Here is an 18,614-nt window from a genome sequence, read left to right on the forward strand (position 1 = left end):
ATGAAATGAAGTCACACCCAAGAACGGTCAAGTAAAACAGATGAACAGTGAGAAGCGAACTTAAAATGATTAGCAGCGAAAAATGTGGTACACGTGAGTAGTATAGAGATGATGGCTCTCATATAAAAAGTACCTTTCACTAGATGATGGCTCTCATATAAAAAGTACCTTTCACTAGATGATGGCTCTCATATAAAAAGTACCTTTCACTAGATGATGGCTCTCATATAAAAAGTACCTTTCACTAGATGATGGCTCTCATATAAAAAGTACCTTTCACTAGATGATGGCTCTCATATAAAAAGTACCTTTCACTAGATGATGGCTCTCATATAAAAAGTACCTTTCACTAGATGATGGCTCTCATATAAAAAGTACCTTTCACTAGATGATGGCTCTCATATAAAAAGTACCTTTCACTAGATGATGGCTCTCATATAAAAAGTACCTTTCACTAGATGATGGCTCTCATATAAAAAGTACCTTTCACTAGATGATGGCTCTCATATAAAAAGTACCTTTCACTAAATGATGGCTCTCATATAAAAACTTTTTATATGAAAACCATCATCTCTATACTACTAAAAGAGCGAGCAATGTTTTCTGCAAGGTTATAAATTTTATTCCCACTCAAAAAAAAGAGGCATAGACTGATAATTGTTGAACGATTTTTATTGTATTTATAAGAAAGAAATATATGTATAAAGAAAGGATATGAATACAAATTATTTTCATTTCATTCGAAAAAGCAGTGCAAACAATTAATACATTATTAAGTAAGACAAAACAACAACTTGAATCATATATATATATACATGCAAAAATAGTATAAAAATTGATTACATTAAAAAATAAAATGTTCTTGGAATTTATTAATAATATCTCATGGAAGATCTTATATAGGTTTGCATTTGCGTTATAGACTGAGAAAACCATGAAAAGACTCAGTCCAACCAGTCGATCTGAGTAAACATTTGATTCACTTACAAAGCATGTGAATATAAGAAAGAAATGTATATAAAGAAAGGATATGAATACAAATTATTTCCATTTCATTCGAAAAACAGTGCAAACAATTAATACAATATTAACTAAGATAAAAACAACAACTTGAATCATATATATATGTACATGCAAAAATAGTATAAAAATTGATTACATTAAAAATAAAATGTTCTTGGTATTTATTAATAATATGTCATGGAAGATCTTCTTATATTGGTTCGCATTTGCGTTATAGACTGAGAAAACCATGAAAAAACTCAGTCCAACCAGTCGATCTGAGTAAACATTTGATTCACTTACAAAGCATGTGAAATAAAATTGAACTAAGAGACAATTTTCCCCTTAACAGAAGGTAGCTATTGAATGCTTAATAGTTTTTCAAAAAAAAATTTTTTTTGAAGAACATAAAAATAAACGAAAATTATATTACCATTATTCTTCAAGCAAGGAATAGTGACCAAAGCATTTTCCGGTCACACCATCCTCATTCAAAAATATTTTATCGTAAAACGGAGATAAAGAAATTTTGTTTGATATGGTTGTAGAAAGAATATGTGATTTTGACTGTATAGAATATTGCTCGTGACGATGAATCGTTTCATTAAGTAAAGAGGTTTTAAAATGTTCATGTGTTATGTTTCTTAAACAACTCTGTTTTACACCTTTTGCCTTTTTCGTTTCAGTATTTTCACATTTGTAGCTGTACATTTTGCATCGTAAACCGATAAATTCTGAAATAGGTTTAGATTTCGTTTCGTCTTTTAAAAACCCTAACTTATTTTGGTTCTCCGAATTAAAAAATTCACTTGAAGATGGATAGTTGCTTAGATCCATGATATCAAAAAATTCGTTTTTAAAATCTTTGTAAACATTATTTGTAAATATTTGCATGAATAGAGAATCAGTATCTGTGTATAAGAGTTTGCAATTTTCTTTATAATATTTTTTGAACTTAGAGTAATATAAAGTATACATGTGTAATTTAGCTAGCTCAAGCACGCAAAATCCTACATAAATTGGTTTGTCGAGAACTAGATTAATTTTTTTCATCTTAAAGACAGCGAAGTCTTCGTTTATGCTCTCAAAGTATTCAAGTAAAGGACTTGCTAAATGCTTTCTACATTCAGCGGGTGTAAGAGCAGTCTTTAAGTTAATTCTTTTTCTGACGTTTTGGCATGTTTTGCCGAAAAAAGCATTATTCATTTTTTTAAAGAAAGATTTTTCAAACTCGCTTTTGGCTTGTTGGCGTTTTTCATTATTAAAATTTATATAGCTTCGCAACCAGTCTGATTGTGAAAAAGCCAAGATCCGATAAATTTTTTTTAAAGACATCCCATGCTTTAAATAGTATTTTAAGTTCCTGTAGTGTAAAATGTAGCGTTTCTTTGGATAAAAATTTGGTGTTAACTTTTTACACTCGGTGAATGGAATATTTTTTTCAGACAATATTTTTTTTTGATAATCTGATAACATTTGTTTATTTATATTTAAGTGTTCTGCTGCTAAGGGAAAATCATGGAAATCATGAGCTGATTTATCATATAGTAAATCTACCTCTAATAAATATCCCGTTTCTGAGTATCGAGATACATTTGCTAAATCAAAAACAGCTATTTCTTCAGGTGAAAGCCAACGAAAATCCCCCACAGGTAGATATTCAGACATGCAATGTCCGTAAAGATTGTTAACATCTAAATTCACAATATAATTTGTAGGTTCATCGGGGTTATAACAAGAAAGATATGGATTATTTGCCTGGGCATATCTTTGACCGAGAAAGCAAATTCCACCTCTCATTTGAGTCTCAAGTAAGACATAGTCTTCTACATTCGATAACAATTTTAATTCCTGACCTGTGAATTTTAAACCAGAATGCCACGTTAAATCAGCAATAGTTAGGAAATGAGCAGGGTCCAAATGATAGTGCATCATGCTTGTTTGTCGAAACGATTGAAATACTTCAGCTAAAAGAATTGTATCTGTATTTTGATACAATTCAAGGTAATCTTGAAAATTTTTACAATGAAATTCTTGGTAAACCCTCAGTGCGTGTTTGTATTCTTTTTTTGTTATGTTCGAATTCGTCAAAATGTTAAAAAAGGCTTCGTGAGGTGGAAATGTCTTTTGTTTTAAAATATCTTTTGATGAAAAATAGCTATAAGGAAAAAATCCTTTTTGTTTGAGTAAGTTTCTATTTGTTTTATTTTGGAAAAAAGAATCAAAAATGTCAAACCGATGTTCAGAAATTTTCAAAATTTCTACAAGAGAAGATAAGGAAGAATCAAGAAATGCGTACGAATCAATAAATTTAATGTAATTATCGAGGGTGAAACTAGTAAATTTTTGACTATTCGTCGGAATTATATCAATCTGATGCGCGAATTCTGGAGACATATGTTTTAACAATAAGTGGGAATCGTACCCCTTAAGGTTGTGAATGACTACAGGAATGAAATTACTTCTTTTTAAATTTAAATTGCATGAATTGTGACAGAAACCTCTAAATATGCCTAAAACATGGCAATGATCTCTGACAATGCGATCACTCGGTTCAAATTTTAACTTGCATATGTAACATGTGCTAGGCTTTCCCGTTGGTATATTTTCCTCGATCATTGGTTTATTGCATGATAGTCTTTTAAATAAAGATTTTGCTAATTTTTTTATTGTTTTTAAAAATATTTGTACTGGATTTTCTCCGCAATAGAATTTGTGATATATTATTTCATTTTTTATATTAATTGCTATTAATGCGAAACTGATTGGTTCGTGATGCTCTAGGTTGGCTGAAAAACTCTGAGATGTATTTGGTAAAACAGTAGATATATTTTTCGTTATGCATTCAAAATCCGCATACAAAATAAAAGGATGGAACAACATTTTGTAAATGCTAGTAAATTTTACAGTGTTTATTTTAGGCGGGGATAGTTTTTGGGGGGCATTTTGGCAACACACTCGCTTATGATCTACAAGACTATTTCGCCTCTGAAATCCAATCAGGCATCGCGAGCAATAATGATGAATCCCTTTTTTGGAGTTTAATAAACGATTTAGATTTTTAATTAAGAAGTAATGCTCTTTATACAGAAGTAAATTTATTTCCGAACCCAACTTTTTATTACTGATATATATGGGGAAAACTTCTTTGTCATAAGTAAAAATATTTATCTTTAAGCTGTTGATACTTTCAAAATGCTTTATGTTAGAGAGTTTCATGGGGAAGGTTACATTTTTCAATTTTAAGTATTTTAGTTTATTTTGGTAACTGCTTGGAGCATTAGAATTTTTTTCAGGAGGAAAGAGATGAGCTAAGCAACTATATATGAAGCATTTGTGATCATCGCAACGTATATTTAGAAGAGTTCTTTTTTTTTTTAAACAGTCAGGTAATTTTATATTACCGCAACCTCCCCGCGGTTCTCTGTACTGTCCGATATTAACATCTAAAAAGTTAATTTTATTAATAACCCAACCACTACCGTTTTGGATATATGTTTCAATGGAATTGAATATTTTCTGAAAACAGCTTTTAACTTTACTTTTTACTTGGTTATATGATATTATGCGTTCAGCAAATGAACAGAAGTAAGCGTTTTGCAGTAAATTGTCAGGATGAGTATCTTTAATAAATTCAATGCTTATGCATATTAAAAGACGGAAAGGTAGGTTTTGCTCTAATAAGAGTAAGAAAATGTTTTCTCGAATTTCGTTATATAAGTTGTAGGGATCAGAGTGTATCGGAGAGTGTCGGTAAGCTGAAATATAACCTCTAAAACTTGATTCTATTCTATTAAACGACATTCTAAGAAGATGAATATAGGGAAAATTGTCAAGTTAGTTCAATTTTTTTACAAAATTTTCATTTAACTCGTGAATGTCAATTTTTCTTTATATGTTCTGCAAACACATTTATAGCTTTTTTTAAAGCTCCCAATTGGTCAAGATTCATGTTGAATCTGTTCTTTGTTTCATCTCCAACATTCTTTTGGAAAGCAAGATAATAGGACTTTCTGTATTCCTTGATGCTGATGTTAATCCCTTTTCCTAGGTAAGCGCTTATTGGGGGTATGAGCTTTTTCTCTTCTGTCGGATCAGAAAAATTATACTCGAAATTCTTTGCTCTTTTGGTGGACTCCTCTTTTTTCTCATCGTTTGATTTTCTTTTAGCTATCAGAAAAGGGATAATATTTTGAAATTAAATCTAAAGATACAAAATGTAAAATGATTTTACATTTTACCGTCATGTTTTTTCTTTGGGAATTTAAAAATCTAAAGTCTAAATTGACTTATAAAATCAAATCTAATTTACCGCTTGTATGCTTTTCCTTGGAAGGAAGGGGAAATAACTGCTCGCCGTCTGAATCGCTATCAGTTAAGCCTATTAGGAAGTGTGAAAACTTAACTTTATTTTTAAAAAATTATGTTACACATGCTTAGCAATCTAAAAAGAATATGAAAATGCAATCACTTACTGACGCTCGCTTTGTGACTGTCCATGATAGCTGAGTAGTACTTAGATACACGCACTCTGAGGAAGACGGAGACAGAGATGAAGATGAAGTCTTCAACAAGATCGGTAGTATATGTACAAAGGCTGATGTAGCTTATATTTATACCCCTGTTTATGTAAGTGGCAATGGAATAATTGTTTATTATCTGTAGAATTTCCCAGGAACGCCTTGTTCTCCCTGAACTGGTGACCTTAAAGTAATTTTAAAATAACTTTATGTGCATTTTCCTACCTTAACCCACTTTCACCACCTTGAGAATAAAACAACGTAATTTTACGGTGATATAGGATATTACAAAAAACATATTGATGTAGCGAAGCAAAATAAGACAGACGCAATTATACAGTTAAATTATATTTTTATTCAGGGATTGTTAAAATATTACATCGAGTGGTACAATCAGTTTCTTCGTGTTGCTTATGCATGTAGAACATCGATTCATTGATGATGTTACATTAAATGACAGTTAGTGCTGCTTAGTATTACAATTTTATATAGAGTTTACAATGCTGAGCTATTCTCAGTATCTTAGCTGTATAGTTTAGTATTTACATTTATTTTCTTTGAAGTTGTCCACAATTCCATTGCAGATCTTTGAATCATGAGTAATTGATTCGCCGAAGTTCGCTTTGTATTACGTTTTACAATCAAATGTCTGTCGATAATTCATAGCAGAACCGTTATGGAGTTCTCTGACAATATCATTATTGTTGAGAACCTTGAAATAGGCAATCTTCAATCTGCAGTCTGAATCAACTGTATCCATTTGATAGGAGTTCGCAGCTTGAACACAGGATATCATATTTTCGTAAAGGGAATCGGTGAAGCAATGAATCATATAAGCTGATCCAGTACGCTTCAAGTACATAAAGCCATATCTCAGTTCGGAAGTCATCGTTTCTGCTGAATCAGTTGAAGCACAATGAGAATTCCCCAGTTAGTGTATCTCTTTTATATGCTCTGTATGAAAAGTGACCTCCAAAAAAATATGTTAAATTTATATAGAGAGCTTATAGAGAGAGCATATATAATTATATTCTGTTGAAACATGTCTAAAGACATCTATTTCTGAAATCACGAGCTTCACAAATTTGATTTGAATATGGAGAAAAGCAGCAATTTTGTAAACGAAATTTGCTAGCTACAAATTTTTTAATAAACTTCTCGTTATTTTCAATTTTATTAGAATCTAGAGGTGACAAAGTTTGCTTTCTCACAAAATTGTACAAGAAATGAAGGCAAAAATGACCACAAGTATACGACACTAAGCTTTGATATCTACATTTGTTCCAAGCAAAATTTGCAGCGTTATTTTCTATGAACTTTAAAATATATTTGTTATTCGGCACAGAAGCGTAACTACAAAAATAGTAACATTTATTATTCCGAAATGCTATTGCAACCCAATGACTTCCCGGTTTTGTTTTAGGATCTAAATTTACAATAAAACATGAATAACTATCTATTGTCTTAGGCAATTCATCTGAAGCGTATACACCTCCAAATTTAGAACGTAGACGGAAGTCGCTGCATGCAAGTCTGCACAAAGTTGTGCTATCCATTTTCAAAAATCTGAAAAAATACTGCGACTTTTGTCGATTTCTATAGTATTTCGATACTCTGAAAAAACTATTAAATTTACAGTTTCAGATAATGCTTTGCTGAATTTTATATCAATAGTTAAATTACCATTGCGTGAAATACTTTCATGCATTCCGTCCGCGTTGAGATCGGGCGTCAAATCTACAGCGAACAGCGTATACCCATCTTTATATTCAGTGTAACTTATATTAATGTCTTGATCTTTATGATATCTACCCAAATCAGTAAATAGACTCATATAACATCTGCTGTAACTGTTAGAATTATCAAATTTTGGTTGAAAGGGCTTTGACGGAATCATACGATTGCCATCTAATATACAAAGATATGATAAATCATAATGCTTGAAATTGAATGGATTTTTTGAAAAATCCCCATTAAATGCAGCATTAGATACCATACCCATTATAAGTCGTGTCGGTAATTGTCCAATGAACGCATTAGGGATAGTTATTGATTGCATTCCTGAAGAAAGTGCGAATGATTTCACTTCTGTTCTGCGAATAGGCATTTTTATAACTCCCTTGCTTAAAGCTAATTCATGGGCAATCACGACTGAGGGAGCGACTTTAATTTTCCTAACAAATAATGATGCATGATATATAACTACTTTAAAATCTTGCGTGGCTGACATCAGAGCAAAAGAATCCTTATTTCTTTCTAATTTGATCCGAAGATTCACCGAATTTATAAGACATTTGCTCTGATTGCCTAGATCGAAATGTAATGAACCTATCATATCTATAAGTTTACTATCTTTGCAGATGTTATATCTAGTTTGGTAACCGGAATTTGCATTATCACCAACATTAGCTAGTTCTACTGATTCATGCTTAGAAGCAGCGTCTTTGTAGAAAAGACCCGATGTTAGCATTGATTCTTGAACAGCTCGAGGTGAAAGCAAAGCATCGAAAATACATCTATATGCGTAGTTAGCTTGCGAAGAAACCTGCTTGTCATTTAATGTAACTGAACATTCAGAAAATATCGTATTAAGGAGATAATTGATAGGAGCCACTTGATCAGGCGTTCCAATTACTGCTCCATTTCTCTTTTTAATTTTCACTTGTAGATGCAAAAGTGTATGGGATAAGTCCAGATAATGTTCACCACTTCCGCTTACGTAAAATTCAATTGGCGTCTTTTCATTCAGAGATGCAACAGGAAAAATCTCAGTGAATGAGCTGTCTTCTGTTGATAATTGTACAGGATTCACGTTAAAAAGGTCTAATTCACTCTGCAAGCAAGCACACGCTCGGGAATCCATTATGAAAATATGTCTGCTTTCTTTAATTTCTTTCGGCTCCGCTTGACACGTTGCGAATGATTTTTCTTCTGGAATTTCTTTCTTTTTATACCCGAACCGCTCTGAATTTTATGAATAATGTCGTCTTTTATTTGTTTTGATGTTTCGCGAAATCGCGATCTTGCCGAGTCTTTAAGAGATGAACCTGAAGCAACATCTGACATTACTTTTGAACCTGCGCTTAGAAGGTGTTTTCCTAAATACTTTCCAGCTTTCAGTGCTATGGGAGAAATAAATCGAAATAAATTTGAAAACATTCCATATCCTCTTTGGTGGCCAACACCCTGAAAATATGGTCCACCGCCAGCCTGCACTTGCGAGCAGTAATAATCTTCACAAGCTTTTTGATCCAAATGCATTCTCTTTCACGATCGGATTTAAAATGATTCATCACAAAATAAGTAATAGTTTTATAGTGTTCTGCGACGGAAGGAGAGAACCAAGAGTGATTTCCCACTGGTAAAAATTATACCATCTCCAGAGCTACTTCTCAATTCGATTTCTATGCAATCGATATAATTTTTGCGCAAAGGAAAATACAGCGGTCTTTGATAATTTATTACTATTTGGTCTTCTTTTTTCGACATAACAGGAATAATACGGAGTAAAGGAGCAATTGTATCCCCTACAAAGTGCGATTCTATGATATCACTATAGACATAAATTTCGGTGATTCCTCCATCTAACTCCAATTGATAGTCAGATATATGAGTTCCGCCATTTAATGTGGATTCTTTGAAACCTAAAAGATCTCTTAATCCTTCTTGTAAAGTCAGAGTTGAATTTTCTGGTATATGAATTTTGATCTTATTGTTCGCTAAATGATTAAAAGCAAGGTGTTTAAAAGATCCAAACAACTGCTCTGAGTTTTTATAAAATCCGACTTGTAGTTCCATATCCTCTGTTTTTTTAATTTTCACAGGAATTGTTGGTTTATCCGTAATGCTCACGCGGAAGTATTCGTTCATAGGAGGCCTTTCAATTTTTTGCAAAACATGTAACGTTCTACCCGTTAAAACAATATCTTTCGTCATGCCCAACATTCGCATAAACAACGGGGCATATAATAACCTAAACTCGAGTTCAACATTCTTTTGAACCGTTATTTCTACTTTATCTTCTTTAAAGTCGAATATAAAATCCGCTGCACCTCCTATACCAGTCTGCATTAGATTATGATTTATATGCTGAAAGAGTTCGTGATGTATGTTGTCCATATCAGTATACTTATGATTAAACCTGGTGACGCGAATTATAAAATGCCTTTTCATATTTCGAGCGATAATTTTGAAAATATTGTCTTTGTTTGTCTTTGATGGTTTTCTGTACATAAAACTTTCCGATGTTTTTATAACTCTATCCTCTCTAGGTAAGTTTAACATAGTTAACAATCTTGGTGAATCAGCAGCTGTCAAGTGTAGTTCATAATTCGGAGCAATAAGTATATTCATATTCTTGTGATCCAATTCGAAAGAGACGAAATGTCCACATATTGCTTCAATACTTTGGTTAATGTTATCGATTATATCCTCATCAGAAGTTCCCTGTTCAATTTTTATTCTGATTGAGTACTCCAGAAAATCCTTTTCCACCAATTTTGTTTCCTCGTAAGTTATCGAATATTTATTATTATGATTTCCGATGTTGAACCAGGTTCGAGGAACGAATATTTCTGATAAACCAACTTCCCATTCACCAGTTAGTATTATTGGACGAGATAATTTCGTTCTGAATGATGCTTGCGTATTTTTTGGAAAGTAATCCATGCTAGAGTTGCTGGGAAGCGTAATGTAAAAATCGTTCACTTCATCCATGCTGCTTTTACCCACGAGTTGAACCGATTATCAAAGCCTTTCCACTTCACGTAATATTCTTTCTTCGTACCTTTGCCCTTTGTTTTAAGCACCTTTTCTATATGCCAATAATCCTCAGGGCGTTTCAATATTTTCTGGAGTTCTTCTGCGTAAAATCGTCCTTTTATAGCTTCTGATTTAAGGTCTTGAAGCTCGAATGTAGTTGGATAAGAGGGATATACTTTTGACACCATAAACACCTCATCGCTCCACCCTGGTAAATATCCTCGTCTGAACGATTTATTCGCTTTCGATATTCTTACTAAATCTCCCTTATTCAAAATCACTCGCGAGTTCTTCAATGTGTAACCATATAATTTTTTGAAGATATGTGGTTCAAAATCACGAGTGACTTTTGAAGGTGCCATGCCAATGCTACGATGTTCACTGTCATTATACGACTTTACTAGTGACTGTAGCACATCATCATATCTATAAGATTTTCTATATGTGAATACCCTGAACATTTTGTTTTTTAAAGTTCTGTTGAACCTCTCAATAACACTAGCTTTATGATCACCTTCAGCTGAATAGTGGTTAATGTTGTACCTCTTAAACAATGACTGAAGTTGCGTATTGTAAAATTCCTTGCCCTTATCGCTTTGAATGTGTTTAGGCTTAACCTGCTGTAACAATTTTTCAAAAGCATTTTTTACAGCCACAGAAGTTTTGCTTTTAAGAGGTATAACATAGGCATACTTCGAAAATACATCAATTACGGTGAGTAAATACTTAAACCCATTATTATGTTCTGCTAAATGCTGTAAATCCACAAGATCGCATTGCCATAAATCATTTATACCATATGAAAGCGTCGACATCCGAGAAAATTTATACCGAACTGGTTTATGTAACGAATAAGTATCTTGGGTCATTAACCAGCGTTTAGCTTTCTCATATGGAACTTTAGAGATTGCTGATAGTTTCTTTATTCCGCCAAATGATGCAGGGTTTGCGAAATCGTAATATGCTGCTTCTAATATTCTTTCCATTTTCTTTTCGAGTTTTGCTTCTTCTTCTTTGCTTTTGAATCTGGAGATTTCAGATTAATTTCGTTTTGGATCTCGCCTGCGTCTGTGTCAAACCCGAAATTTTCTACTAGCTTCTGGTTGCCAATCCAACGTGTTGGTATTTTTATCTCTTTAATACCCCTCCAAAACACTGAAAAACCATGTGGTTCATAACTTTTCTTTACATTTCTCATTAAATATGAAAATAAGTCAATAACGTTTGTGTTTTTAACGATTTCGTTATCTTTCATCAATTCACCATATTCATTCCAAGCATAGCTGCGTGTATTCAATTTTTCAGCAATAGGCGAAATAAATTTTTGGAAGTTCGCAGGAACTGAAAGTATGATATCACGTAATATAGGATCTTCCACTGAGTTACTTTTAGGCGATTCTTGAACTTGTTCCTTAGAGTCTTCAATAGTTACACGTATCGGTGGTTTAGGCACATTTATAGCATGCTGATATTTTAAAAGCAGTTGGCTCAACAGTTTTGCTTTTGCATCATCCGAATAGTTTGACTCATGAAGAAGGTTTAATATTTGGTTTTCAATACCATGTACTCCGGTATCTGATGTTTTCGAAAAGTAAGTTGCTGCTAAATCTTCAGGAACGAGAGCCATTCTCCGAGACATTGCTGCGAATATTAAATTCAGCTTCCTATTGCTTTTCCGGCAAGGCCTACTAACGCAGATAGAACTGCGGGAAGAATGAGGGGTAGGAAGCCTCCCGTTTGGTTAATTAATTCTTTTCTCTTTTTTTCTAAAGATAATTTTTTATTAACAATTTTTCTTATAGCCGTTTTATATTTACGTAATTTCTTTACGCTCACCGATAAATTACCACCTAAGACGTTTACACAAATTTCGCATAAGCAATGTAACTGACTTTTGTTAGCAGTCCGTATTATTGCTCTTTTTTGTGCTGGAGATGCGCTGAGTAGTAGTTTCAGTAAGTGATAATGCTTCTTTATATTCTTCATTTTATCGGTAAATATATCCAATAAAATCCATTGGAATCAGGGAACACGCTCTCTCTGAGCCTAAATTTTTCATCCGTTCTCGGGTGTAGGTCCACCAACAAATAGTTAAAATTGCCTTGCGTGCTCTTTTTGTAAGCATCCATAAAATATGCTGCCTTATTTCCGTATACTTGTCTTGCGAAACACTGGATTTGTCCCACGTCACGATTGTTTTTAAATAATATTACATATTGTGCATTCAGACTTATGTCTCGCATCACTTTATTTCGGGGAAATAGATTCTGCAAAATCAGAATCACACTGATTCTAGAATGGTGTGCTGTAATAGTGAACAATTCCGCATAATCTTGGCAAAGTTGATCCATCTGATCATCAAATACATATAGATTTCCGCTTTCGACTTTTTCTGGAAAACCTTGAACAAATTTCATTTCTTTTTCTTTAGCAAACCATGGCTGAAAAACTTTATAGCACCAGATAATATTTTTAAATTCAAAATCATATGCTTTATGTGCAATCATTTGTCGCACCAATGAGGTTTTACCCGACTGCGATGCTCCTACACATAGTAAACACGAAGGATGTTTCAATTTGAACATTGTTCACATACTTTCTGAAATTCTTTCTCAGTCATTTGAACTCCTAAAAAGCTTGCTGATAAATATGTTGAATTTACGTTAAAAAAATATCGTATGTCATGAATATTTGCACCCTGTTTTAAACATTCATGATAAAATAATTTCCTTCCTATATGTATCGAACGAAAGCACGTTTTATTATTAATTTTAATTTCGTTGTCAGTCGTCTCAAGGTGGTTTGATATTATAAAAATTAATTCTGCTGTAGCTAGAATTATTAAAACAAACAAGCTCAACTTTTTTCCATCCATTTCCCGTGTATACTGGGTGACTAAATGACGATTTCGATCGATAAATTTCTTTATATTCTTTTTTTCTTCAGATGTCCCCCATTATAAACAAATGCTTTTTTTTCACCTTGGAAAAAAAAATGGAACGCGCATTTCCTCTTCTTCGCAAACTTGTACTTAACCTTTCCTCCCGACCTGAATACACCCGCTTTAACGGATCATTTTCTACCGTGATTTCAATGGTACCAAGGTTCGTATCTGCATACTCTCTTCTCAGCAAACTTCATTTGCAGCGTGCATCATTTCAGATCTGTAATTTATCTGAAGGTTCTTTTAGTTGTTGTGCCTCTTTTTTTTGAGTGGGAATAGAACTTATAACCTTGCAAAAACATTGCTCGCTCATTTTAATCGCCGCGGTTCAATCGAATGAGCCAGCAATGCTTCTCTCACTCATTGTTTTTCATGATTTTATTCTTGATCGTAACGTTTTTTCCCTTCTATCAATTTCCTTTCGGTGAAAAATGAACTTGTAAAGTTATAAAAACAATTCTAGATGAATTTAATCGCTTCGGTTTAAATATATGAGTTAACAATGTTCCTCCGTATACAGATAAAATTTTACTTATTTCTTTTTATAATCTAGAGACATTTGTTGTAATTATAATGTTATTCTAAATTTTTAATTCTGAAATGAGATAAAAAAAATTCATTTAGTTGAATATTTCAACTATTTTGAAAGGCACTTTTTATATGAGAGCCATCATCTAGTGAAAGGTACTTTTTATATGAGAGCCATCATCTAGTGAAAGGTACTTTTTATATGAGAGCCATCATCTAGTGAAAGGTACTTTTTATATGAGAGCCATCATCTAGTGAAAGGTACTTTTTATATGAGAGCCATCATCTCTATACTACTCACGTGCACTGAGAAATTCCAAGAACCCAAATTCCCAAAATGGGTGGGGAGGAATGTTTGGAAAGGACTGCCTAACAACAATAAGGACTTTTGTGCGAAGTGACAAACGGGATCGAACATTTTCCAATGAGGCTTGGTTTTCTTAAAGTGAAGAGGCGGGGTTGAACATAATACAATACGATGACATGCAAAGTGAAGAAGAAAGACGCTTGTGGCCATTTTTGAGGGCGACGAGTAGGGATTGCAATACCGGGATACCGAATACCGGTATTTTGAGCCATTTGTACAGTTTTATAATACCGGTATTCACAAGTTTAAATATCGGTTTTTCGGTATTTACTAGAAATTTTTAAAATTGTCTCCGCTATATGTTCAGGGATCGCCAACACGGCAAAATAGCATACTTTTTTATTTTTATGTCTCCCTAACGGGCGACATTAATTAGCTTAATTAATTGCTTAAATCTAAATGAGCGAAACATGGATTATCCCAGAAAGAAAATATTGTATCCATAACGACTGATGGAGCAACAATTATGAAAAAAGTTGGAAAGTTGATTGGTGCAAATCAGCAGTTGTGCTTTGCTCATGGAATTCAATTAGGAGTAATAGATGTTTTATACCAAAAAATTAAAGAACAGAAGAATCCAAATACTGTGGATATAGAAACTTCGGATTCAGACTTTGAAGAGAGTGCTAGTGATATTGACAATGAAGATAATGACAATGTAATTGTCGAAGAAGATATTGCTAATGAGGATGAAATATTAACCTATCGAGAATTGCTTCATATAATTTATAAAGTTTGAAAAATTGTTAAGATATTTAAACGTTCCCCTATAAAAAAGGATATATCACTAAAATATATACTAACTGAAAATAAAACAGAATATATGTTAATATTAGATTCTAAAACACGTTGGAATAGTTTATTCCTAATGATGGAACGATTTTTGAAACTGAGAAATCCAATCCAAAAAGCAATAATCGATTTAAACCTGTAAATTAATTTTTCAGATACTGAATTCGACTTAGTATCCAGAACTATATCAGCTCTACTTCCAATAAAACTGACTATTGAGGCATTATGTCGGAGAGATTCTAATTTATTAACAGCTAATGCAACAATAAATTTCATGTTGCAGTCACTGAAAGAACAGCACACATCACTATCTAAAGAATTATATATTACATTGAAAAATCGCACAGAAGAAAGGCATACCGAAATAGAAAATGTCTTTTGGTATTTAAATAATTATAATGATTTTAAAAATGAAAATGAAAAAGAAGAAAAGAAAAGAACCAATTCAAATCCGATTAAGTTTATAGTAAATTTTCTTAAAACTTTTTACCCACAAACCTATCCACGTTCAGAATTCGGTTCAATTATCGAAGATTGTCACTACTGTCGATAGTGAAAAGGAATTGTGTTTTGAACAAAAATTAGAATTAGCGATAAATAAAAAAAATTTCAACGAACCAAAATACAATGCAGAAATCAGCTATATCCAAAACCATCCGACGAGAAATCGATTTATTTGAAGATGAGGGATTTAGAGCTAAATACTTGAAAAAAATATATCGCGCATTGCTAACAGTACCACCAGCTAGTGTAGATGCCGAAAGAGCGTTTTCGACAGCTGGTCATTTTTACACAAAATTACTTTTCAGACTTAATGACAGTACAATTGATGCATTATGTTTTTTAAGATCACATTTCAAAAATTTGTAATAGTACCACAGACTGAATAGTGATATTGACACTTTTTTTTGTGATTTAAATAAATAAGATGTTCCTTTGTGATTATATACGGTTATAATTTATAAGTTACAAATTATTTTTTGTGATATTTACACTCTCTAACAAAACTGGCAAATAAAACAAAGAAACACCTGTGTTTTCTTTCTTTTTCTAAAATTTCTAATACCGGTATTAAAACCGGTATCCCGGTATTAAGATTTAAAAAATACCGAATATCGGTATTGAAATTTTAGTCCGGTATTGCAATCCCTAGCGACGAGTTATCCAGAGTAGAATTAAATTAGCTGATAGGTTTAGTTTAGTTATATTAACGTCCGGTTGTAAAGCAACACTAGGACTATTTTGAGACGGACCTCGTCATTTTGAACCGCGGTCAGATGACGAGGACGACACCTGAGCTGGCACCCCCTTCTCCACGCCACACCACACCAGCGGGAGGACGTTTGGCATGACGGATTTAACGTGCAACAGACCCCCTTACACGACGGTTCTTCGGTGGAATCGGGTCTCGAACCTGAAACTCTACGGCTCAGAAGCCGAGACCTTACCACCAGGCCACGGCGGCCCAAGCCATTGCGCTGTTGAATTATCGTTGTTTATACGTTTCTGAAAATGCAGGCAGACAAACAATCAACCTGTTGTTGAATTTGGTCCAACATTTGGCAGGTGTCGACATCATAGATTATTAAATCTGTATACCGAATTTTATTCATTTAACTCTCTTTGTTTTGTAATTATCGTGTTAGCGTATATTCGAATAGTCCAATAGATGGATTTTCTCTTTACAGCTTTTACTCAAAATTTGAAAGAAATCTACAAACTTGGTATAAACCCTGTATACTAAATTTCAATCGTTTTCGAGATATCTTTACAGATAACAGACACATAGACATACAGTATTTTTCTAATTCAAAGAGGCCTAAAACGTGGAGATTCGTTCAAACCTCGAGTTCGGATTTTTTGCCGGTTGCTATACTTTCTCTATACTACATATACAAAAAAGTAAAAAACGACTTAGCGGAATGACAATTAATCTAGGTGATGACTTATTGAGGTTTTACTGCATTAGTTAGTTTGGCAAATTTGGATCGATTTGGCTAGAATTTTTTTCTGCCTTGGCGAGAATCTGGTACCCCGTTCTTCTGTTTTACTTGAATCATCAAAGTAGTCAGTTAAAATATTTCAAAATTATTAATGTTTGGTTTTTATTATGTCTTTCTTCTGAGAATTTCAGCACAATAAACAGTCCAAAATTATATATCCTACCAGAAGGCCTCGATTGACAACTTTAAAAATTCGAAATAATTTTGCATTTACTATTTCTTCTAAATAATCAAAGTATCTACGACTATCAAAAATGTTCCTAAATTTGTGACACATTAATATCGACAGAACTAATTGCTAGATAAATGTCTAATTTAAAAATAAAAATGACAAGACGGTCGTTAGGAAAGGATCTATTAATTTTTGACAGTAGAAAAGCAATACAAGTGGGATTTAATGTTCAATTTCAAATTTCTGTATCATACAAAATACCAATAGGACGACATCGAGAGATTTCAAATGCATCATGTCGATTTAAATAATCGAAATTTAATTTTAAAAAATGGAGCCTTTGAAAGCGATAACTCGCCAAATTTGGCTTGACTGTTAGTGAAGGTTCATGATGAAGAATGGGAAAGGAAGTTGATCATGGTTATTGGCCATAGTCGAAGATTTTGAACTTCATAAGTAAATGTGTTCTGAAAATCATATCTATATTAATTAATTTTTAATTCTTCATCCACAATTATAACATAGCATACATAATTTTTCTGCTAATATTTTCTTGTGAAAAATTAGTTTTGTCTTGACTGACATATTCTTAAAATTTGTTAATACCTTTTTAAATCACTCTGCATAAAATTCAGTTCGAATACTGTTTGAATTTGTCAATAGCTTTTTAAATCACTCTGTATAAAATTCAATTCGAATACTGTTTGAATTTGTTAATAGCTTTTTAAATAACTCTGTATAAAATTCAGTTCGAAAACTGTTTGAATTTGTTAATAGCTTTTTAAATCACTCTGTATAAAATTCAGTTCGAATACTGTTTGAATTTGTTAATACTTTTTTAAATCACTCTGTATAAAATTCAGTTCGAATACTGTTTGAATTTGTTAATAGCTTTTTAAATCACTCTGTATAAAATTCAGTTCGAATACTGTTTGAATTTGTTAATAGCTTTTTAAATCATTCTGTATAAAATTCAGTTCGAATACTGTTTGAATTTGTTAATACCTTTTTAAATCACTCTGCATAAAATTCAGTTCGAATACTGTTTGAATTTGTAAAATAGCTTTTTAAATCATTCTGTATAAAATTCAGTTCGAATACTGTTTGAATTTGTTAATAGCTTTTTAAATCATTCTGTATAAAATTCAGTTCGAATACTGTTTGAATTTGTTAATACCTTTTTAAATCACTCTGCATAAAATTCAGTTCGAATACTGTTTGAATTTGTAAAATAGCTTTTTAAATCATTCTGTATAAAATTCAGTTCGAATACTGTTTGAATTTGTTAATAGCTTTTTAAATCATTCTGTATAAAATTCAGTTCGAATACTGTTTGAATTTGTTAATAGCTTTTTAAATCACTCTGTATAAAATTCAGTTCGAATACTGTTTGAATTTGTTAATAGCTTTTTAAATCATTCTGTATAAAATTCAGTTCGAATACTGTTTGAATTTGTTAATAGCTTTTTAAATCATTCTGTATAAAATTCAGTTCGAATACTGTTTGAATTTGTTAATAGCTTTT

At 32.4% G+C, this 18,614-nt stretch overlaps 2 protein-coding genes across 5 annotated transcripts; both read right to left on the reverse strand.

Annotated features, from left to right (window-relative positions):
* Positions 1 to 914: 914 nt before the first annotated feature.
* Positions 915 to 7,826, reverse strand: LOC129957469 (uncharacterized). Of its 4 annotated transcripts, none has more exons than XM_056069784.1 (3): positions 5,478 to 7,826; positions 5,315 to 5,383; positions 915 to 5,172 (listed from the first exon to the last, which is right to left on the reverse strand). In XM_056069784.1, exon 3 carries the CDS (start codon positions 4,804 to 4,806, stop codon positions 1,438 to 1,440), a length of 3,369 nt encoding a protein of 1,122 aa, XP_055925759.1. In that variant the 5' UTR covers positions 4,807 to 5,172; positions 5,315 to 5,383; positions 5,478 to 7,826; the 3' UTR covers positions 915 to 1,437. The 4 variants fall into 4 exon arrangements, with proteins under 4 accessions (XP_055925759.1, XP_055925762.1, XP_055925763.1 ...); XM_056069787.1 differs by having other exon boundaries at positions 5,315 to 5,402; XM_056069788.1 differs by lacking the exon at positions 5,315 to 5,383.
* LOC129956493 (uncharacterized protein F54H12.2-like) lies at positions 7,081 to 8,385 on the reverse strand. Its single transcript, XM_056068413.1, has one exon. The coding sequence runs from the start codon at positions 8,383 to 8,385 to the stop codon at positions 7,081 to 7,083; it is 1,305 nt and encodes a 434-aa protein (XP_055924388.1).
* Positions 8,386 to 18,614: the final 10,229 nt, after the last annotated feature.

The sequence above is a fragment of the Argiope bruennichi genome, chromosome 11 (genome assembly GCF_947563725.1).
Source record: "Argiope bruennichi chromosome 11, qqArgBrue1.1, whole genome shotgun sequence".
NCBI classification, from domain to species: Eukaryota; Metazoa; Arthropoda; class Arachnida; order Araneae; family Araneidae; genus Argiope; species Argiope bruennichi.

Excerpts from the sequence above, each read along its gene's own strand:
- LOC129957469 (XM_056069788.1), bottom strand. The coding sequence starts at position 4,806 with ATGTCGTTTAATAGAATAGAATCAAGTTTTAGAGGTTATATTTCAGCT.
- LOC129956493 (XM_056068413.1), bottom strand. The coding sequence starts at position 8,385 with ATGGATTCCCGAGCGTGTGCTTGCTTGCAGAGTGAATTAGACCTTTTT.